The 23778-nt window shown below is 40.0% G+C and overlaps 2 protein-coding genes, 1 long non-coding RNA gene, 2 other non-coding genes and 1 pseudogene across 5 annotated transcripts; 5 read left to right on the top strand and 1 right to left on the bottom strand.

Moving 5' to 3' along the window:
- The first annotated feature begins 469 nt into the window (after positions 1 to 469).
- LOC120294285 (antifungal protein ginkbilobin-like protein) lies at positions 470 to 2100 on the top strand. The gene is made up of 2 exons (XM_039314291.1): positions 470 to 843; positions 1995 to 2100. The coding sequence occupies exons 1-2, from the start codon at positions 470 to 472 to the stop codon at positions 2098 to 2100; spliced, it is 480 nt and encodes a 159-aa protein (XP_039170225.1).
- Positions 2101 to 2301: 201 nt separating this feature from the next.
- LOC120295197 lies at positions 2302 to 2379 on the top strand. The gene has a single exon (XR_005552555.1). It is a non-coding gene; the product is annotated as a small nucleolar RNA R66 (small nucleolar RNA).
- An 80-nt stretch (positions 2380 to 2459) lies between these two features.
- LOC120295214 lies at positions 2460 to 2551 on the top strand. The gene has a single exon (XR_005552572.1). It is a non-coding gene; the product is annotated as a small nucleolar RNA snoR118 (small nucleolar RNA).
- Positions 2552 to 5205: 2654 nt separating this feature from the next.
- LOC104429492 (putative GPI-anchor transamidase) lies at positions 5206 to 12241 on the top strand. Its single transcript, XM_039315832.1, is given in 13 exon segments — positions 5206 to 5454; positions 6215 to 6226; positions 6228 to 6254; positions 6330 to 6474; positions 7214 to 7304; positions 7307 to 7442; positions 8248 to 8305; positions 9368 to 9456; positions 9551 to 9637; positions 9968 to 10049; positions 10850 to 11035; positions 11114 to 11256; positions 11789 to 12241. Coding segments are annotated over 12 exon segments (1248 nt in total). The 5' UTR covers positions 5206 to 5260; the 3' UTR covers positions 11255 to 11256; positions 11789 to 12241.
- A 516-nt stretch (positions 12242 to 12757) lies between these two features.
- LOC120294777 lies at positions 12758 to 15257 on the top strand (annotated as a pseudogene).
- Positions 15258 to 16987: 1730 nt separating this feature from the next.
- LOC120294765 lies at positions 16988 to 19669 on the bottom strand. Its single transcript, XR_005552061.1, has 4 exons — positions 19591 to 19669; positions 18781 to 18947; positions 18147 to 18229; positions 16988 to 17533 (listed from the first exon to the last, which is right to left on the bottom strand). It is a non-coding gene; the product is annotated as an uncharacterized LOC120294765 (long non-coding RNA).
- Between the last annotated feature and the right edge of the window lie 4109 nt (positions 19670 to 23778).

Here is a 23778-nt window from a genome sequence, read left to right on the forward strand (position 1 = left end):
TGATAGTTCTCACGATAAATATAAGAATATAGGTTTGGGACGCAATTCGTTTAGAACAAATTTCTCTTTAATGTCGAATTGGAATCTTCTTATTCAAATCAAAGGAATATTGGTTGATTGATTAAGCGTTTGATTTAATTTATACAAACTATGTTAATATGCGCTCGAATCATGATGTCTTCCCCTTCAATTAATTATTAAGGCCGCTGGTGTCACTTTGTTAGTAGAATCTTGCTAGACGTACGTGAACAAGATAAGAGTACGTGAAATGGCATGAGAAGCACATCTTCTAACATATACTAGTGCCCAACTTGTAAGATGAACTATCAAACGAAGCGATGTAAACAGAATAAGGTCAGGGAGTGAACGGAGAAACCGGTGGAAACTACCCTCTTTATATAGTCGGATTTCAAGTGCTTTTTGACAAGACAAACTCAAGAAAACACGAGGGGCGAGAACAAGAGCGACGATGACTGCTTGGCAGACAGTTTTAATCACCATATTGCTGCTCTTTTCTGTTCTCGACACCGCGCAAAGTGGTCCGGACGTTTCGCTGGTATACAAAATTTGCAGCGCCGACGAGTTTAGCACTTACGATACATACGCTGGCTCCGTTGCCGAAGTCCTCAACCGTCTGATGGGCAAAACGTCGAGCTCAGGTTTCAATCTTTACATCACAAGTAATCCCTCGTTTAGCAGTCTTTGCTACGGTCACGAAGCGTGCGACGGGGCACTCAGCCACTCGGACTGCGACTCCTGCTTGAAGTCCGCCACAAACTTGATCATCGATCAGTGCGAGTACCGCGTTGGAGTTCAATTCCAACTGGAAGATTGCAGGATCAGGTACGAGAATTATCGATTTTTCGAAGGTTGAGCTACTGTCGTTGGAGAAAGTAGGAGGGCGAGACATCGAAGCCTATCGCCACATTAGCCGAAAATGTTTTGCGATTGACTATGCTTCACCATCCCAGATATGTATGCAAATCTTAATGTACTTGGCTCAAACTGAAACGAGTGCTTAAAGAATGCAGTTCAAGTGATTGGTAAATGCTTAAAGTTGAATTCAGACCCAAATAGAAGGTCTTGTGGGTTTTTTTGCCAGGCAACTACAGAATCAGAATCAGAACTCAGATAAGCATATTGTTGTACAGAAGCAAGTGATCAAATAGTAAAACAGATTTAACAATAAAATAAATCGAACATTAAATTTACGCGATTTGATTTTGTGACCTAAGTTCATGACGAGAGCGTAAAGAATATCATTATAGATAAAAAGGTATAATGGGAATTATAAACACACTCGAGTCACTCAAATACACTTTTAGTATTTTCTAACACCCAATAATTCATTTAGTATTTAGTTTCACATTTCCTTACAAAATAATCCATTAATCTTTCATAACACAACCTATCATATGGCAATCCAAAATAATGTCTTTTTTTTTTTTTTTTTCCTTTTGGTACAATTGAGAAATAAGTATAGCTCAGGAATCGGACAAATTGCGTGCCTCAAGTATTTTGAGCCAATGTCTATGCTTTAAAAAAACTACATTCTTACAAGGGAAAAAAAGTGATAGCTCCAACAATATTAAACATAACGAATTGACAATTGGGTTAAACTAAATTAATCTGATTTTATTTTTTTGTTGACTTGAATTAAAAAAATATTTAATTTCTTGCACTGGCCAATAAGTCGAGTTTTTACATCATAATCCGATTGAGGATTATGATTTGATGGAGGCTCAAGAGAAGGATATTACGATTGGGCCGGACTCTGTGGATGGACCGGATCAAGTCGGCCGCACCGGAGCTGAACCCACAAGGGAGAAAACCCTAATTCTTCCACCCCATCGCGCTTCTCTATATAAAACCCAAGCCACTGGCTCAGAGACGGATGAGCAAGCTGTGCTGCGCACGGACTGACGGTCATCAGAGGTTACATGTTCTTGAGTTTCTTGTTCCTCCTTGTTCTTCTTCTTTTGGTTCGCCTTCAGATTTCTGTTGCAAGTCGTGCCTCTTGCGGGGATCCCTCCGGTCGGGCGCATCATCGCCGGTGATTTGGAGGGTCGTCCGTCGTCGTTGATGCGAGTGGAGGCGTAGAGTGCGGTGCAGGGAAGTTGAGTCGCTTCGCCTCAGCTCTCTTGTTGTACCGGGCGCAGCGAATAACTCCCTGCAAAATCTTCTTCTTTTTTAACCTTGGTGTCGTCTCTTTGTGGGTTTTCTTTATTTCAAAAAAGAAAAAAAGTCGAGATTTTTTTATTCTTTTTTTTTTTTTTTGAGGGTGTTCGATCTTGTTCTTGATCCGATGATGGCATATATCTTTTGAGACCTGATTGTCTTGTGACTTGATGACAATTACAAGCATTTTTGGCTGAGGATCCCTTGCCGTTTCTAAACTTGTTTGGAATCCTCTTTTTGGAACCTGATTTTATAAATCTGGAGTGGCTGTGGGTGGGGATTCAGATGATGCAATGTGCACTGGGCTCTGAGGCAGTTGTTAAACTTGCCGATCTTGATGGACAATCGCAGCCTAGAAAGCTCTGTCTGATGATTCCTCCTCACCTTGGACTCCTAATTTTATGGCCTGTACTTGTTTTTAAACTGATGAGAGAGAAGTTGATGTGCTCTCTCGACGATGATGCAGAGCTGTCTTGTCTCGGCTAGTAATTTTGGGAAATGAACGCAATGTGAGCACTGAGCAAAGTGAGTGGAGTCTGTGGCTCTGGAGCTGTTCCCCGATTAACAACAGATGATGCACCAAGGCATATGTCCTGTGTACATCCATAGAAGAACATTACATGGACTGGCCTTGAATATTCAATACTTAAGCCCAACCTCACATTAAAACTGGGTTCTTTTTCTTCAAGCTATTAATGAAAAGTGGATATTTCAAGAAAAAAACAAAAGAACTCAGCTTCACAGGACTCCATTTCGAGGTTGGGGGAAAAATTCTAAGCATAATATAAGACCCTGCCATTTTTTCATGTTCTGACCTCGCCAAAACTTTGTAACTATAAATCTTTCGCCTTGTTTCGCCTTGTCCTAAGTGAAAGCTGTAGTCCTTCTGTTTAGGGGTGTGCAAAATACCCCTGAACCAAACCAGAACCGCTCGGAATCGGCGGCTCTTGAGAGAACCAGTCCGGTTCCTGGTTCCAATTATTGGCTTGGTAGGGTAGGCATCCCGGTTCCGGTTCCATGGGCGGATCCGCCCGCCCACCTAGACCGGACCGGAACCTTTTTAATATTTAAAAAAAAATTACTAAAAAAAATCGTAAATCTCATCTCACTCCCTTCTAGAGGTGTACAAAATACCCGGGAACCGTCTGGATCATATTTGTAAATTCGCCGCGTTTACTTCTCCCGTCATCTCGCATCTTCACGTACTTAAATTTGGTTTTTCTTTCTTTGGCTTGCTTTGATGTCACATAGTCGTTTATTATAAAAACCAAAAAAGCAAGCATCAAGACGGCTCACGAATCCACTCGAGAACCTGACCGACCGCCGGGTCCGCTTCCTGATGGATCCCTGCCTAATTTTTCGAAACCGGTCCCCAGCGTGGTTCCCTGCCTAGGTTGGGAACCGCCCGCCCTGACCATGCACGCCCTACTGTATATATTAGTATATAGACCTTCAAATTACATTTTCTAGAACGAGTGATCGATTCAAGTAATTGATGGAACAAAGCTACTATTCTTTAATCTATAAAACGGACTTATGCCGTGATTATGTAATGCTAAGTTCAATATATATATATATATATATTTTTTTCCAAATGGCCAACTTTATCAAAGAGATTTCAATGTTATTAGAAAGTAACTCTAGCTCACGAAACATGAGTTTCGCTAACAAAGTCATTAGGCTCTAATTTGCAAACTACGTCGTCCTTTTTTCATAGTCTCCTATTTTGTTGAACATCTTATATTTGCCTAATGAAAGGTTAATTGCAAAGTTCTAAACAGAATATTATGAAAAGGTGCCGATTTTTTTTTCTTTTTGGACCTTTTGTCGATGGTTAATTGACATTCTTGTGTTGAGATATGTGGTTGTTTTGTGGAAAACTTAAGATTGGAAAAATATTTTCCAAAAATAATTGATATTGCTACTTAGAAAAATTAATCAACGGAAAATATTTTCATTATCAATGAAAATTTATAATTATCTATTTTCATGGGTGATAAAAATATTTTTCATTCATATATTTTTGTAAGTAACATAAGTGATCACTTTTGGAAAATATTTTTAAAATCTTAAATTTTTCATGAAGCAAACACATTATTAAATAGATAAGTTTTCCGCTAATTTCTTATACGACAATTTAGGCCCCATTTGGTTTAGCATTCCCAAGGGGTTTTGAGCTTCCAAAGTCTCTTTGGAAAATTTTTAGGTGTTTGATTCCACATTTGGAAGTCTTATTGGCTAATTTAATGATTTTTTTCAATATTACCCTCACCGAGAATTGCATTTTCCTATTTTACCCTAAAAAATTATAGTTCATACTTGTTTCTTCAAGAGTGTAGCTCAGCCAGCCAGATTTGGTTGCCCATGCATCGCCATCGTCATGCACCGCCGTTGTGTGGGTTGTGGCCTCAAGCGGCGTTGCTTGGGTTGTGCGACCCATGCGACGAGCTGAGCGGAGCTAACCGACCAAACCGGGTAGCCCATGCACGTGGTCGTCACGCACCACCGTCGCATGGGTCGCGCAACCCACCCCACCACCATTACCACGGCCACCTCCCCCACCACAACCACCGCCCTCCGGCCGCCTCCCGATCGTTCCCCTATGTTTTGGCATCTCCTCATCCTTTTTTCCTTTTCTTTTTTTCTTTTTTCTTTTCATGTCAAAGCTACTTTGCAAAATACACCAAAATAGAGTATCCAAACATTTTTGCCTTTATCAAATGCCCATTCTTCTAAAGATAGTTGGAAAAATGTAAAATCATTTCCCTAAAATTGAACCAAACAGGCCCTTATTCACGGAGTAACTTAAGCTAAGATTTTTCATTTTATAATCTGGGCCTTTCCTTTAAAAAAATTATTAGCAAGTAAAAAAAAAAAGAAACCGATCGAAGAATCATATCTAAAAAAAAAAAAACTGTAAGCAAAACAAGTCAAGCTGGTGCGGGTTCAGGCTTCGGGCATACGCCCGACCCGAAAACGAATCGGGTCCTGGCCCATCTGCTCATCCGGGTCAGAGCAGCGAGAGCGAAGAGGGAGATCAGCAGAGGAAGAAGCAGGGGAGAAGAGGAGATTGCGATTGAAGATGCAGAGTCGATTTCGCTTCTCCTTTCTCTCGCGAATGATGGCGGCGACCATGTGGATGTGGATCTTGCTCTCGCTTGCGTGTCGCAACGGTTTCGCCGGCGCTTCTTCGTCTTCGTCTTCCTCCTCCACATCCGCCGAGACCTCCATGCACACCAACAACTGGGCGGTCTTGGTCTGCACCTCCCGCTTCTGGTGCGGCTCTCTTCCATCTTCTCTTCTGAATTCGCACTCTCTCGTAGTGGATTCTTATCCGAATCAGCCTGATCTTTGTTCGCCGCCTCTTCCGCGATTTGCTTGTTACAATTTACGGTAACAGTTGGGATTGAATGTGGAGTTAGCGAATTGAGCTCACTGAATTAGCTCAACAGTATGATGATGATGGTGGTGGTGGTGGTGGTGGTGGTGATTGTGTTGATCTGCTTGTGTTTTCTCATGAATTATGTGTCTTATCATCATGGGAGTGCTGGTGATATTGGTGTGTAGTTAAGCTAGTCGATCTTCCCTGTATGATCTCTCTCTGCTTTGATGATCCATTTACAATGTTTTTTTTCTCGACTTATGTTTTTGGAGCTCTGACGGTTTGCTGTAATGTTCTTAAGCACTCGATGAGACAATACCATTGATATGATGGTACCTCAAATTTTATGTTTTTGAATATTTACTATGTTGCTTTAGCAGAAAATTGGCCCTGAAGCTATATAGTTTTTTAGCTATGTTCACTTCATGGTTCATGTTAAGTCAGAATTTGGTTTTTATGTGATGGCACAGGTGTTGGTGTTTCCCAAAGTAGTGTTCTGCATTTTATCCTCTTTCTTTATCCTTGATCTCATTCCGTTGCATGACATGTCGCAAATTGAGCTAGTCTTGGACGTGTATCTATGAACAGCGACTTTATTCCTCAATCTAGAGCAAGGTTGCCACTTGTTTTGACCCATCAACTTTTTTGGTTCAGGTTCAATTATCGCACATGGCCAATACTTATCCTTGTACAGGTTAGCTATTTTACTTGTATAACAATCTCCTTGTGGCTTTCTTTATGTTTTCCATCCTTATCTTTGATCTTGCAGGACAGTGAAGCGGCTTGGTATACCTGATGAGAGGATAATACTGATGCTTGCTGATGATATGGCCTGTAATTCCCGAAATAAATATCCTGCACAAGTCTTCAACAATGAAAATCACAGGCTTAATCTGTATGGAGATAATGTAGAGGTGAATTTGTCAGCACTTTTCTTTTTGCCTTTTTAGCTTCTAAGCCTTCTGCTTTAAAAGTTCTGCCATTAGTCTTCACGAAAGTTGTGAGGAAGACATGAAAGCCACATAAGATGGAAAGAATTATAGGGAAGGTATTTTAGAGATTTGGTCGTGTTATGGACCTTTCCGGTTCTTTTCATAGAACATGTATATAAGTGAAATTATCAGCTTCCCGTTAAATGAATTACATGCATTCCCATGCATACCTCAAATCTGAGGGCTAGGCTTAACTTTATAGATCGTGCTTGAATTGTATACTGATTTAATTTTGGTCTTTTTGGAATTTCTGTCTAGTTTGTTGGCATGTGTCCTGCTGTTCAATCCGGTGGCTCAAGCGCTTAATCCAGTGAACTTCATTTCTTTACGTAGTTTGTTGCACGTGCTAGATCATTTGTTTTCTAGCTTTATGTGGTCGTAGACATTAATTTATTGTTCCTTACCAAAAAAAGACATTAATTTATTGTTCCTTCTTTTTACCTACATTTTGAAGTTGCATACTCTGTGTTGGAACAATCTTGTATGCCATTCTGCATGCATGTAATGTGTGATTTGACTATTAAGAAGCATATTGACATGCTTTTTTGTTCATCTGTTACATACTTGCAACAATTTTTCTTTTCATGGAGCTAACGTTTATGTCATGCTTCTGCAAAGGAAATATTTTATTTTCAGTCAATGATAACTGAGAAGTTTCCAGGTCGATTATCGTGGTTATGAAGTTACTGCTGAGAACTTTTTGCGGGTGTTGACTGGGCGTCATGAAACATCTGTTCCAAGATCCAAGCGTCTTTTAGTGACGAAGGAAGCCACATTCTTCTTTACATGACAGGGCATGGTGGAGATGAATTTTTAAAGTTTCAAGACTCTGAAGAGCTACAAAGTCATGATTTAGCTGATGCAGTGAAACAAATGAAAGAAAAGCGCAGGTTAGACGATTGATCAATTGCATTTAGGTTTTCATCTATTTGTATGGATTTTTTTTTTTTTTTAAATTATAAATAAACCACTCCATTATCCATTGAGAGTTTTGTTCTTTAGTAAGGATTCTAGTACATAGGAATATATAAATTGTCTGACATTATAAGAACAATGAAAGTATGTGAGCCAATGATAATAAATAAATGGAAAAGGATATAAGGAGGAACAACTCATTTTAATGAGAGACATACATCTGTTAAGATATCACATGTTCTGAACATTGGAAAGGATGGGCTGTCCATCAATTTGTGGTGAATTTGTGGTGATATCTCATGTTTTCCTTTTGGTACTTTGGTTTGGTGGTCCTTTTATAAAGATGGATTCTAGGAATCGGCTTTCAAATAGAAAAAAATCTTATGCCCTTTCATTCTTCATTTCTTTCACTTTGTTCTTCTTGTAGAGTTCTAAAGATAATTTGGGCAGAAAGGTCATTGTTCTGAAACATTTAATTGTAAGGAGTCATTTTCATTTAATTGATGCCCCTTGAGATCATTCTACTTGACTAAGCTCCGTATTAAGACTTGACGTTGTTAAGACTGGTAAAATATGTTGTGCCTAGCATCTTTATTCCTTATATCATCCAAATTTATATCACTAGTTTGACATAAGGGTCTTCTTAAAGAGCTAGTTTGGTCCTTGCCTTTACCGTTGGGACAGGCATCATTGAATTGTTGTCATTTCTGTCTTATAAAAATTGATCATTTCACTATTTTGTCAATCGATGTTTGTAATGTTTAATCATTTTTATTTCAGGTTTAAGGAGCTACTTATAATGGTGGATACTTGCCAAGCTGCCACTCTCTTCAACCAGGTATGTAAGTGTCCCAAAGGCATGTAGTTTTTGCTTTTCTAAGTTATCAGTATGACTATTAGACGTGTAAGTGCATAACTACCGCTTAGTCCAGTTTGAATATGTTAGAATATTTAAATAATAAATCATGTCTTCATATAAAGTTTAAGCTTTTAGAACAGTTAGTCGTAATCCCATAAAATCAAATGTGGTATTAGAGTTAAAGGTCCTGAGTTCGAATCTTTTCAAGCTCCATTTGCCTTCCACGCTTAGTACTAGGCAAAAGACTAGACTAAGTGTGAGAGGGAGTGTTAGAATATTTAAATAATAAGCCACGCTTCATCCAAAGCTTAAGCTTTTAGTTTAGTTGGGTGTAATCCCATAAAATCAAACATAGTATTAGAGTTGAAAATCCTGAGTTTGAATCTTTTCAAGCTCCATTTGCCTTCTACGCTTAGTACTAGGTAAAAGACCAGACTAAGCGTGAGAGGAAGTATTAAAATATTTAAATAATAAGCCATCCTTCATCCAAAGCTTAAGCTTTTAGATTAGTTAGGTGTAATCCCATAAAATCAAACATAGTATTAGAGTTGGAGGTCCTGAGTTCGAATCTTTCCAAGCTCCATTTGCCTTCCATGCTTAGTACTAGGTAAAAGACCAGACTAAGCATGAGAGGGAGTGTTAGAATATTTAAATAGTAAACCATGCCTTAATCTAAAGCTTAAGCTTTTAGAATAGTTGGTTGTGATCCTATAAAATCAAACAGGATGGTTTGGGCTGTCTTTGACTCTATTAGTATGGTCGCAAAGCACAACAATTATTTATATATTCAGTTTATTTATTTTTGGGGGTGGGCACTTATCGTATTCTTCTGCATCCCTGATTCATTATGTCCCTTGCAAGCATGTGCTTTTCTAGATGAATTTTTGGATCAAACATTTGGATCACTCAATTATCTAGTCAATATCGCTGTTAAGTATTCAACTGAAGAATAATTTTAAACCTGTTAACCATTGAATTGACGAGAGAGAGAGAGAGAGAGTTTCTCATCACTCATAAGATAAATATTCTCTGAACTTGCAGCTTCATTCCCCAGGAGCTTTGGCTATTGGAAGTAGCAAGAAAGGAGAAAACTCCTACTCACATCACTTGGACTCTGATGTAAGTATATTGTGTGCATTCATTTTTGACCAGGAAATTACTGGTGTTGTCCAGTTCCTGATGGATATTCTGATACCCTTGCCATTATATTGTCCCTGGAGATAGGTTGGTGTTTCAGTCGGATCGTTTTACCTTTTACACCCTTGCTTACTTTGAGAGGCTGAATATGTACGACAATGCTTCACTAAGCAGGTATCTGCAACTATGCTACTAAAGTAGACACTAGGCAGTTACTTTTTGTGGCTTTATGTTGTACTCCCAGCTCTATCCTTTTGCCCTTCCTGGTGTTCATGATTTTCTTCCAGTTCTCAAACCCAATGATGCTTGTAGACACCATGATGTTATGTCTACCATCTAACTCTGACTTACATAGATAGTATGGTGGAGGTTTAGTAGACTTGTCATTTAACCTTTGAAGGTCCTTCTAAAATGTTTCACTATACATTTGGCCAATTTGTGGAGAATGATTTGGTTTAAATTTGATAAATTGATCTATCAGCATTTTTTGGGTGTGCTTTGCAGCCTTTTCAGTTCCTACAACCCTAGTTTGTTGATGTCCAATGCATATTACAGAACAGATTTGTATCAACGACGTCTAGAGGAGGTATGGATCTGTTTCTTTGCTTCATTGATTCTTGGATTGTTTTGGATCCTTAAATATGCTGTTTTGTTGAGTAAATGCATGGAAGGTCTCAAAAATCAGACACTTGATTCTATGATGTCTATTACCTGATTTTAAAAATTCAACTTCTAATGTTTATCCCTTGGTTTTGTTCAGAGCACATGTGATTGCCAAGTCATGAGGTAGAAATTATTGGTTACTTTGGAAGTTTAGTGCCTCCCTTACATGATTATGAGTCCGACATGGTGTACTGTATTGAGAGGGAGGGACTATTCCCAGAATGACTAATCATTTCCCACAAGCAGAACCTACATCGATTAGTTCAGCTGCTCTTCATCAGCTTTACTGCCATACTGTCCTTCACAGATTGCTTTTCATTGCTTAAACTCTGAAGCAAATATGCAATTGCATCTGTGGCTTTTTTTGCAGTTTTGAAACAATCTACCTAATTGTTTTTTTTTTTTTTTAAATTCTAATTGATTTTGTGCAAAATGGTTAACAATAATCATGCAGCATGATAGTTCAGTTACCAAGTTTGAAAAGATATGCTTTTTAAGCTGATGTTATGTTCCATAGACATGAACAAGACAGTGAAAAGAACAACTGTGTCCAGGTGGTTGAGAGCTTAAGAGAACAGGAAACTCTTTAGGAACATCATACTGCACACTTGCATCAAAAGTTTTTTTTGTGAATAATGGCTTATTTTTGTACTTTTCAGACTATAATGCTATCAAATTTTAAATTTACTTGGGGATAGTTTCTTTGAACTGGAGTGATTGCAGGTGCCTGTGACGAACTTCTTTGGTTCAGTGATGGAAACAATCTACACTGATTCACCTTACCGATCTCCCCGAAGAAAAGACTCCCGTAAAGGTGATATTAGAATGTCTCCAGACCAGTCCATTGAGGATGGGAAGGGAAAAATGCTGCAGGAAACAGATCTGGTTGACAATGGTGACCTAGAGACGGTATATGAAATTTGTTTATTTTAACAAAAGAATTTATGTTGATAGAGGTGATTTTAATGGTAGTGGACGTTCCTGCAGATTCAACAGGGTCTTCTTGGATATATTTGGAGTGATCTCCATATTAAGTTGGAAAGCTTTGGTGATGGTGATACCTTAGTGTACTATGGCATGCTAATGTTGGTTCCATTTTTGGCAGTTTCAACATGGATATCCTTGTGAAGGTAGAGAAACCCCTCCTCTGAACTGCTAAGCTCCATTTGTTGCTGCAGGACTTGCTGCATTTGAAACTCGACTTTTTGATGGGCTGTTGATGCTTTAACATCACTCTGCATGTTTTTCCTCTCCATCTTTCAGGGGATCATCAGACTTTGTTTTTCTACTTGCATTTCATCTGATCTTCTATTTCACTATAAAATTTAATTCGTTAGTATTACTAAAGTCTAAAGATGCGCTGAAAGGAAATGGTTGTCTAGGTCCAGTCACAGAAACAATTCATCCATTCCATGTAGAAGCGAAATAGGCAGTTTTTACCATAGGACAAATTCTGTTTGATCCCACCAACAGACCTAGCTTCCATTATTTTTGTTATAGCTCTTTCTGCTTAATTACAAGTGAGGCTACCCTGCTAAATTCTGATTTTTCTTCTTCTGGCTACGAAGATGGTTTGCTGACCGGGATGTCTCTTGCCTGTGCTGAAATGGCTGAACTTTGGTTTCTAAAACGTCTGATCCCAGTTTTAATTTTCTTCATCAGGTTTCGCCATTCGTAATGCATTCAGCGGGAAGAATCTGGCATGCGTGTGGAAGGCCAATGCTAGTGAGGATGATGCAATTACAGATGTTCACATAGCTAGTAGAGTGGAGAAAAAGAAATCCTGCAGCATCTGTCAGGCATGAAGTTCCACGAGAGAGTCGCCGACCACCAAGCTGGCACTTTGATTTGTGCTTTCATGCAAGCCCAGCTATGTCATGATCGTTTATGCAACGGGAACCTTTTTCTCCGAGTTGCGTGACGCATAATGTTACCCCAGCGCCGATCTGGTGATTGTGACGATGTAATAACATTTTGGTTTTACCGTGAAGGGACATAAATCTATGCGGGCACCAAATTTGCACAGCAGTGCCCTCTTATTGCTTCCCCTTCTGTGTGACATCTCCTGCCAGAACCTTGTAATTCTACCAATTAGACTAGATCGAAGCTTTTCTAGTTTGGCTCAGTCCTCTTAAGGAAATCTACCATTCTGAACTTTTCTGTTTTCTTTTTTCTCTAGATTAATACTGAGAAAAACTCCAAAGTGGTATACTTAAGATAAATTTATTCTCCACAAAAATCCAAAACTATTATATTTATAATAAATTTATCCTCAATTAGTTTTCGTTAAGTTGAATTAATATCATAAAAATCATAAATTGATATATTTATGATAAATAAAGAATAAAAATCTCAAATTAACATACCTGTCAATTACTACTAATTTAGAATTTTAATTAAGGATAAATTTATCATAGACTTATCAATTTAAAATTTTTCGTGGTATTAACACTTTCTCTTTAATATAGTTTTGTACTTTCAGTGCTCCATTTAAGATGGTCCTCCATATATGTTACAGTTGATAATTTCAAAATTATAGGCAAGCCAAAAAAATAAAATGAAAAATAAATATGGTTAGATAATTAAAGTAGCCGGTAACTTTAGAGGTTTTATATTGACAATCACCAATGATCTCAGCAATAAACGAACAATCGGCAGTCTACCTTACTACACATCGAACGAAAGACAGTAGCTTCATAACCCAAGCGGCACTCCCTCATTCGAGTTTCGACCGCCGTGTCGATTCTCTTCGGCGCGTGCGCCTCTGTTCCGGGTAAGACGATGTACGATTGTCCATGCATTATTCTTGCTTTCCTCTAATCGTTGTTCTCTCACCGCTCGATCCGGCTGACTCCGTTTGCCCTTTGCTCGCGCGTCACCTGTTCGACGGAATTACCCTGGCAAATGTACCGTGCGCCATTAAGATAACGAGGCATCCTTGCCTTTCCCGACGTTGATCAAACACGGTTCTAGCTTTTCCGGTTATCATGATCGTCTCCCACTTCGTTGTTCGCGTTGCATGGTTGATTCCCTGGCGTTACCTTCGCTCCAGAAGCTGCCCCCAATTAGAGGGACATTGAAGTAGAATTTCGTGGTTTGTGACCGCAAAGCGGTTCATTTCGTAATGAAGAGATTTAAGAAGCTGAAAAGGCTGCAGTATTGTCAATGGGCTCTCGCGAAAATTGAATTGGAAAAGCATGGGGGTGTTGTTTCTTGCATAGTACAGTCTCGTCCATATGCTGCGTGTTAGCATGGATCGCTCCAAGCGTTGGTTTCTATATGGTTTTACTTACGCTTTTTCATGGGCTTACTTGGGTTTAAATATAAAGCAACATCTGTTAACTCTCAGTCACCGAATTCAAACTTACCTTTCTGTCGATGATTTTGATCGGGTCATTCCATGGTTTCAGTTTGACCTATCGAACAATCTAAGGTTTTGGAGCTTCCCGGGACATTAGATGAAAACAGGCTTCAATCTTTAGAGCTTGGATTAGTGGGTCATTGGTCGTATGATTTTCAATTTTTGAAAGAACGACTGTGAACTTTATTCTTAGGCATGATGCATGTTTGGCATGCACGGGTGATTGAAGTTTGACATACTTTTGACAGATGCTGCAGGTTCACATGCTTTTTCTTGAGAGACATTATGATTGAGAGGGTATTTATGCGCCGACTGCTTCACGGGATTTCCAAAAGTTCAACTCTTCCTCGGTCCTTCATCCTTTGGCGAAATCCTTTACTACATTTCTCTTCTTCTTCTGAGTCCAGCCACCTGGAATCTCAACTGCGACACCAAGAACAAGAGTGCTCTAGCTCTGGTTACTCTATTGGGTCCCCTGCTCGGGTCCAGAAGCTCATAGCCTCTCAATCAGACCCCTCCTTGCAAAAGAAATCTTTGACTTTGCCTCTCGTCAACCGGATTTCCACCCTCTTATGCTTCCTTTCAAATTTTAATCCTCAAACTGGCCCGTGCAAAGCAGTTCACCCTCGTTGACGATGTTATCATTCGCCTTAAATCCAGTCGTTACTCTGTCACTCCTTTCTCTCTCTTTTTGAACCTTATAAAGATCTATGCGGATGTGGATATTCCTGACAAAGCCCTTAAGACCTTCTACACTATGCTTGAATTCAACTGTAAGCCTTCGCCCAAACACCTAAACTGCATTCTTGAAGCACTCAAGCTTTCTCACCGGAACTACATCCGCGCAGCTTTTGATCTCTTCAAGAATGCTCACAGACATGGAGTCTTGCCAAACACTAAGTCGTACAACATTTTAATGCGCGCCTTCTGTTTAGATGGTGATCTCAGTATTGCCTACTCTTTGTTCAATCAAATGATTAAGAGAGACCTTTCTTCCGGATGTGGAGTCGTATAGAATTTTGATGCAGGGGTTGTGCAGGAAAAAGTCAAGTTAATACAGCAGTTGACTTGTTGGAGGATATGCTGAATAAGGGCTTTGTCCCTGATGCCTTGAGTTATTCTACCTTGTTGAATGCTTTATGCAGGAAAAAGAAGTTTAGGGAGGCCTACAAGCTTCTTTTGTAGGATGAAAGTCAAGGGCTGCAACCCTGATATTGTACATTACAATACAGTTATATTAGGTTTTGCAGGGAGGGGGCGTGCAGCTGATGCTTGTAAAATACTTGAAGACATGCCATCAAATGGCTGTATGCCAAATTTGCTGTCTTATCGCACGTTGGTTGGTGGGTTATGTGATCAAGGAATGCATGATGAGGCAAAGACTTATGTGGAGGAAATGGTATCAAAGGGTTTTTCTCCACATGTTTCAGTCTCCCATGGCTTGATTAAAGGCTTCTGCAATGTTGGTAAGATTGAAGAAGCTTGTGGAGTAGTTGAGCTGCTGTTAAAGAATCGGGAAGCACCTCACAGCGATTCCTGGCTTATAATTTTAGAAATGATATGTGAGGAAAATGATATAGGAGAACCCAAAATGCTTTTTACAAGACATTTTGAAGATGGAGATAACACGCCACACAAGAATAGTTTGATGCTGCTGCCTACTTGGGAGGGATACGTGATTGGGAAGATACGAGCTAAATCAAGGAGACAGTGAATGTTCTGGTACATCATCCATCAATCTCTATATGGGATGATATCTGGTGGAACCTTATTCTTCAAAGGTATGAATGTGATCCCATGGTCATCATTTACTGTTTTGAGCTGTTTTAAGCGCATCATTCGGTGTTATTCGGCTGTTCTGAAGAGGTCCTGTTGTTTTTCTTTTTCCATTAAAAAACTCTAAATTACTGACAATCATTGAGGTTCACAGTTCCAGAATTTGGTTTTTCAGTAAAGTAAATGATTAAGGCCACATTAACACTGCTGATTAGACAGCTCTCCATATTATTCAGCCAAGCTCCCTGTCAAGATGTTCCTGGTAGAACAGGCAGGCATTGTTTTCAAAAGTAGACTGGAATGGCAAGTTAAACAGGTGAACCAACGCTTGTCTTTATCATCAACCTCTGTAGTCAAAACTCAGTCGGAACCTAACAGTGATAGATGGGGCGTGATTCAGGTGGGTCTTGTGTGAAGGCGAAAGATGCATGTTAAGGTTATATCAAATCCCGTGCTCTAGAAGTTGCCGAGCGTGCCTCATCAGTCCTATTTATCTCCTGATCAAGTATATATCAGCTTTTCTTGTTTGAGTTTATTGTGCCCTAGTCTTGACATTACAAAATTAATAAATAAATAAATAAACTAGTGTTGTTTTACGCACAGAGACAATGTCACCCTTTTGTTCAGTTATGTCCAAGCATCCGCTTCATTTGTTAAGTGGGTACAGCAGATTTAGAAATAATGCTAAAGATAGAAACACTAGTGTTGATACTATCTCTTTCATTATATAATAGATAGGCAGATTGAGAGCAATGGAACACAATCTCTGCCTCATTATGTGAGCGCATTATGATAGCTAAAATGAGTGGTAAGTTGTGTAGCCACTTACCAAGAGTACATATGTAGATTTTGTCATAAGAGGAGATGACTTATGGGTTGCCAGTTGATGTACTTATGATCAGACTAGTTGAACTGGTTGACTCACCAACTGGATCCGCTCCAGTATTTTTCACTCCTATTCTAGTTATGAGCACAGTAGCATAAGCTTAATTTTGCATCTTTACCTTTAGCTATTTCGTTTATTCTTTTCAGCCTTCAAATAGCTAAGACTAGAAGAGAGAACGAGTAAAAGCTCTAATAGAGTTCCTAATTTAAGTACCTTGTGCTTTTCAAGTGAGTCTTGGTTTCACCGTCTGATTTTAGTTTTGGTAAAATCTTGTCCTCCCAATATGGTTCCTCTAGAAAGAAGATAAATCTTCTTGTTTGGCTCAGGTAATTAGGAGAGTGAGACACTGCTCATTTTAAGCTCAATCTGTTTGGTTTGTACCGTGGGATGTTTTACTTTTCAAAGAAACTTGCTGAAGTTTGTTTTATTTCTGACATTTATTTTTGTCAGCATGAAAATAATCATGGACATTCTTGCTATTTATTTGACAGAGACAGGGAGGTGAGGCACAGCCAATTTGCATGTGATGCAGCTACTCCATCCCGAGAGAATAAGCCTAAAAACATGCTCAAAGACGGCGAGATATTTCATGCGGAACTGGTGGCTTGTTGGGAAGTCTCTTTATGGTTCTTAGAAGTTCTGGGATGACAAAAATGCAATGTTGGTGCAGGCAAAATCATAGCCATGTAAATCAGGGTGTAATATGGCAGTTACTTGGTATGGCAGAGAACGATGTTTATTTAAAGGAATCTTGTAAATTCACAGAAGTCAGTTTATCAAAAGAAGTTTGATAATAAAAACAGAGAAAGTTCTTCGCTATTTATCAAATTTCCTCATATGAAGGTCGGAACCAATTATCAGGTAATTATCCGACTCATTTGATAAAAGCTATGCCCGTCACAATTTCAAGATCAATCTTTCAGGCATTGCCCAGTGACATATTTAAGTAGCCACATATGATCACAGAATATCTAGGACAATTCCAAGAGCGTGCCCATACATTACTTAATCTTGACCAACTCGAACCACTTGTTTACCGACATTACGCCCCTCAAATAGCCCCGCGAGAGCACCCGGACAACTCTCTAGCCCTTCAACAGTATCTTCCACATAGACTATCTTCCCTTCTCTGATGTAAGATATCGCCTCATCCAAGAATTTTGGGTACAAGTCATAGTAAGCAGATACCATAAAAACCTTCCATCCGCAAACTGTTTGTACACAAGAAGCATCAGATTTTTAACCCTTCAGGCTTATCCATGTTATACTGTGAGATCATTCCACATACTGCTATTCTACCATGGGGTCTCATGTTGAGCAGCACTGCATCGAGCATTTTGCCCCAACGTTCTCAAAGTATATGTCAATGCCTTGAGGAAAGTACCTGCCATTCCACTATATCAGTATCTTCCCTAGATATTTTGATGAACTACAGCGATGAATGCAAGGACATCAAGCTGTTTTAGGACTATATTTTTGAAGCCATCCATAGTCATGAAAATGGAATGCTTATATCGTATGTGAGACATGGCACAATCATCTAGTTACAGTTAGATATCTTTCACTAATGAATGATTCAGTAATGTTCTGTAAATAATAGAAAACACGACAAATGACGTTTTCCACAATAAGCTAGCGAAGCCAAGTGAAATAAACTCCGACGTGTCTGCTCATTAGTGGCAACAGTTCTGCTTTTGATGGGAAAAGGCAATTGGCAGGCACTACTTAGTTCGTTAAGCAAGAACCCACTAATATATAATTACACTTTTTATAAAGGATTATGTCAACGGGCACCCATGAGCACTGGTTAAGTAACTGATTACAAAAAAAATCATACACCAACTGTTATGTGGAATTAGTATTTGAGATTGAACTATTCCTAATTGAATATGCTTAACAAGTGACCATTTCATTAAGATATCTTTCCAGTTGCTTCAACAGCTAATAATCCATTACGATTTCAGAATCTTCTTGAGCATCCAGACTAATGTTCTAACCTTTTCAAAGCAGCATCCAGATCCTGCTCCTTATTGTAATTGAAGGCCTCATCAAATCCACACTTGCTTTTCAGCAAATCAACCTGTCAAAAAGAAACATGAGCATAAGAAAGACATCTCCGAACTTGCTTGTACTTAGTCTTCTTAACTTGTAAAATCAACGCATTCAATCCTCTAAATAAAAGTGCATGCCAGGAAATTTCACGACACTATAGGTGATGTCAGATGCTTGGGCCCAGTGGATCTTCAGGAGCCTTGTGCCACGAATTTCATGAGTAAACTAGAGCACATCTGAAGTTACGAAGTTAAACTAAATACAAAGTGCCTTAATGAGGGGAGGATGGAACAAGATGGAAGTATAACGGAAGTTTGGCAACAACTTCAAATATCTGATGACTAGTAGCCCATCAATCTCTGAAGAGTTCTGACCATAAAAACAAAAATAAAATAAAATAAAAATCTCTGAAGAGCTGTTTTGAGAATGATCAAGGATAACGTTAAATTCCTTTGTTTTATCAATTACTAATTTCACATAAAAGTAAGTGTATACGCACAACAGACTTTCTTAAGAGTATGATCAATGTTCTAAACGAAGTTCACATAGAGGCACATATAATTAGCCAAATGGACATACCTTTTCATCACTACCAGCACTACCAACAACATAGCAGCCCTTCAGTTTTGCAAGTTGACCTATAATGTGTCCTACTGCACCGGATGCTGCTGAAATGAAGACATATTCACCCTCCTTCGGCGAACATATCTCGTGCAAACCAACATAGGCAGTCAAGCCAGGTGTACCTACAAAACAAGGCATTTCAGCAGGGAATCAGAAACTCAAGTCATAGAGAAAAGCGAGAACTTGCTAAGCTCCTGTCCTATTTGCCAAATTATGAGAGAAACAACAAATTACACCATGTACATGTCAATAGCACTGGACAAAAAAAAAAAAAAAAATCAGGTATTCCTTATGCACCCGTGTTTCAGCTATCTTTCACAAACAGCAGACCAAACGGATGAATATGAACCAGACTACAGTGAAGTCAACTGAATACTGGAGGATGGAGGTTGACTATAGACAATACATGCATGTCAATGATGAAGATGCTCGAAGTAACCTTGCTGAGTAGTATTGTTAGTCAGACCTGTTCTCTCAAAAACTTCTGAACTGCTAGAAAATATTTTCAATAATGTACTAAAGCACATTTCCTGACACTCACTTGAGTATATGCTGGCCTTACAGTCAAAATTCAGGAAGCGGACATAACCACACAGAGTAAATTGATAAACAACAGTGAAAACGAACAGAATACGTACCAACCAAACCATTTTTCACAAAAGCTTAAATCTGTTAGAAAACGGGTCAATAATACAGTTATTGCATAAAATTTACTCAACGGGTATGATAAGCCAAAGGCAGAGAGAGATGTAGACGAATTCATACCCAAGATTCCAAGGTAAAAGGAAGGCGGAATATCAGTGGTCTGTATCTTGTGAGGGATTCAGGTGCTGTGATGACACTGTACCTCCCACCCAGTGATCCCCAACTGTCACCTTCTTGTAGTTTGGATGACCAGAATCCACAACTCTCCCCACTCCATTCCCCATCACAACCTGCACCAGTTTTCACCAAAACAAGCCATGCGATTCCCATTCCCATTTAGCTTCCCCAATTCTGATTTTTAAGCATGCAACAGACCCTGAAGGGTGTGCCCCAGATAAACCCAAAACTCAAAATTCTGTCGGTACAAGTTCAGAGAGAGAGAGAGAGAGAGAGAGAGAGAGAGAGACTCACGGAGCCGGGAGGGAAGGGAGAGAGTAGGAGGGATTGGGTTGAGGCTTGCGCATGCGCAGACGCATGTAAGGGTCGACGGACAAGTAGAGATTCTTCACTATCACCCCACCGAGCCTTCCTCCACCTTCAGCCTGGCCTCGCCGGTCTTGATTTCGAAGTCTGTTTCTTTTGGGATGCCAGAGACGTAGTCTTTCAGGATCACCTGCTTGTTCCTCACCACCACCACCACCTCCTCTCCTTCTCCCCCACACTCTCCATTATTTTTCACAAGGAGACACCTCTCTGCCTCTCTCTCGTTGACTGGTGTGACCGAGAACACTGGGAAAGTGAGCAGAGGACAAATATGAGATGGAGGCGAGCAGGACCTGACTCTTGGCCCCGTCATCTTATCGCGTGTACGATGCGCGTCAGCGCATCAAATCAAAAGGAGAAAATATTGGGTGGTCCGGGACCTCCACGTCAGCGTGGTCCCCGACCACTCACGCGGCGCCACGTGGAAGTGTGGGCCCTTGCCTGGCTGTCTCTCCTCCTCTTCTCTCTCTCCCACGTCGTTCCAATTCAAACCAACGCGCGGGCATTCTCTCCTCTTTGCTCCTTCTCCTCTCTCTCCTCTCTTCTCACTCTATCCCCTCTTTCCTGACCCGACGACGGCGACGCTCCTGCCGACGACGGCCTGTCTCTCTACTCGCCGGCCTCTTCGCTCTCCGACGGCGGCCGCCCTCTTCGACGACGGCGACGCTTCCCGACGACGGCCGTGCTCTCTTCGACGACGGCGACGCTCCCTCCTGACGACGGCCTCTCTCTACTCCACGGCCTCTTCGCTCTCCGACGACGGCGACTCTCCTCCCGACTACGGCCCCTCTCTACTCGACGGCCTCCTCCCGACCTCTTTCTTCCCGAATCGCGCTCTCTCCTGAGGCTGGGCTTTCTCCGACGAGGGCCGCGCTCTCTCCGCTATGGTCAAAGCCGTCTCTCCCGAGAAGCCCTAGATCTGCGACGACAATCCCCGCTTCACTTCGTACAGGGCCGACGAGGTCCTTGATCGGAACTGGTGAGTTGGTCCCTCTCGTGTCGATTTGATTCGTGGGGCTTTTCCCGGCCGCCTCTGTTTTGGTCGGTCTAGCGGGTAGTGGAAATGGAGAGGATTTCTGGGCTCTACTCTTCTTTTGTTTTGCTGTATAGGGGTATTCCTGGGATCTATCTGTCGGATGAAGGAGAGCTTGTTGTTTTGAAGTTTGAGATATGTTGTAAAGGAGCGATTTTTCCGGCTGCCTCTGTTTTGGTCGTTCTAGTGGGTAGTGGAAATGGAGAGGATTTCTGGGCTCTGATCTTCTTTGTCTTTGTCTTACTGTTTGGGGTAGTCCTGGGATCTATCTGAAGAATGAAGGAGAGCTCGTTGCTTTGATGTTTGAGATTTGTTGTAAAGGAGCGACTTTTCGCGGAGGGTACGTGTTGACTCGTTTGGTATGTGAGAGAATTTGAAGGATAGAAGGAATACGAGGGAAGAGATGTTGATTGGTGCACCAGAGAGCGTGAATACGAGGGAATCCACATCTGATAGCCCATTCTCCAATGCTCTCACGAGGTTGTCAAAGTAGTTTCTAGTCACACTGTAGCAACAAAAACGGATGTAAGAAAGTCAAAACGCATGTCTATGTGCACACATAGGTGCTACTTCTGGAAGTCACAACAGAGGCTATTAAGAAAGTGTCTATGTAAACTATATTGCAGCTGAAGTAGAGAGGGCCACCGGTCTTTTAATAAAAGGAGAGATGTGTTTGTGATGGAAAAACAGCTCCAAGAATTATTGTTTCCCACTAATACTCTATGAACTTAAATAAATAAACAAGTAACGGTCCAACAGCCTTATAACAACCAACCAATGCCATATGCACTGGAAGATCATATTCTTGGTAAGTCCACTGTCAGGTTTGACTTTCGAATCAACAATCTTTTAGCATAAAAATCCAATCAAAAGAACTAGTGAGAATGCTTTTGGCTCATCGGCTTTTAAGTTAACAATAAACTGCAGAGTCAATATTATTCCATAAAGTAAACTTTGAAAGCTTGACAATAAAGAGCAGGATTAGAAATAGGAATGCTATGCTGGATGAGTCATGAGCTTCGCCTGAACTTTTACAATATATGAAGCCAAAGAAGATTCCGCAGGAATATTACATACACTAATTTATCGGAAGAAGTGCTCATTGGTAACATATCATGCTCTCTCCGAAACGATAAAGCGCATTTTGGCGAAAGGAATGTAATCACCAATTCCAATATTAGTATTTTCATGTGCTATTCAATAAAAATGCAGGGCATTCGCCTATATGACAATGCCTATCCCCCTCCTTTATGAGACTTTTTTTAATCGTAGCCTATTTCCCATTTCATAGATGGATATCTAGGGACTCAAGTCTAAATAAAATTGATTTGTACACAATTGTAATTTGTACCAAACATATTTTACTCGACTAATTATGAAAATTGAATCGACAAGAAGAGGCTAAGTCCGGCAACTTGGTGCGGAAGTCATTAAAATTACTAGAAGGATTCTCATCACTAAGGAACCGGTGAAGTTCCTTCTCCGACAATGATGAAGCCTTTTCCGAACTCCGCTCACACAGTAAAGAAACCATTTCATGTAAGTAAATAGGAAAACAAGAAGGACATGCATGGCCATTGTCTATCCACAACCCTACTCTCCAATACAAACCTTGCAAATACTCAAAAAATTGTTTCTTAGCATGATCATATTCTGGTAGATAAGAACCATATGCATATGTCCACTTGAGCACTCGCCTACACTCAACTATTCGCAAACATCAAAGGAGCCTAATTTAGTTTCACGAAGCGAGTCAGATAATAAATCAAAAACACTCCATCGATTTTAACCTATATAATTTCACGTATTTACATTCCAAACTAAAAATCACATAAATCATATTTAAGTTGAATTAAGTAATAAAACCTGCTGCCAGGCCTTATGATGAACTTCACTGTGACTCACGGCATTGTGTGTCACTAAGCTTATTGGTGACAAGAAGAAAAGACAAAACCTTATTTAATCAATAGCAAAGGGTCAGGAAGCATCGGCAGCACAACATAATTAAACCAGATGAATAGAAAAGCCATGCATCTTGCTTCCTATCACAAGAAAACAAAGATCAATTTGTTAATTTAACATCATAAGCGTTTATCGCAACTCAACCTGCCCAGGTTGCCACTTAGCATCAACACATTTACCAAGATAGATTCTTCGAAACAACTGCAATCCTTAGTGTACTCAATACGCATTATCAGTCGACTAAAATGTTAGCCCAAGTACGAGAGTCAACACACATACGAAACAAAGATCTTCCTGTCTTGTAGCACTCCTTAATACAGCAATGTGAACCTAAGATCTATTTCTGCAGAAGTTACAACCAGAATACATTTGTCACAAAGACTCTAAGTAATATTATTAATTAATAGAAAATTTGGCTGTTAGTGATGCAAATGCTGTGAAATTAAATAACTGATATGGAGTACTATTGATTTAGTAAGCGCTTCATCCTCTTCCTCCAATTTCTTTTGTGTCACGGCAACAATTGAAAATGTTGCCGCAAGAAAACAAAACCATATACACACAGCAATCGCGAATCAAAGTATGTTCTACTCCAGAGAACAAAATACTGATGAAGAAAACGTCATAAAGAAAGTTTCCTCTTGATGCTGCATGTAAAAACTGAGAAAAGAAGGACAAGTTGAGCATCGCTGATTCAATTCACCCTAAAAATAGATACATATTCACGTGACAGGATATATGCTGACTGCTGAGTAGTTATGATGAATTCG

Source organism: Eucalyptus grandis, chromosome 6 (genome assembly GCF_016545825.1).
Source record: "Eucalyptus grandis isolate ANBG69807.140 chromosome 6, ASM1654582v1, whole genome shotgun sequence".
Classification (NCBI taxonomy): Eukaryota; Viridiplantae; Streptophyta; class Magnoliopsida; order Myrtales; family Myrtaceae; genus Eucalyptus; species Eucalyptus grandis.

Excerpts from the sequence above, each read along its gene's own strand:
- LOC120294285 (XM_039314291.1), top strand. The coding sequence starts at position 470 with ATGACTGCTTGGCAGACAGTTTTAATCACCATATTGCTGCTCTTTTCT. Across the intron at positions 844-1,994 it reads CTGGAAGATTGCAGGATCAG|ATTTCTGTTGCAAGTCGTGC; the intron begins GTACGAGAATTA and ends GTTCGCCTTCAG.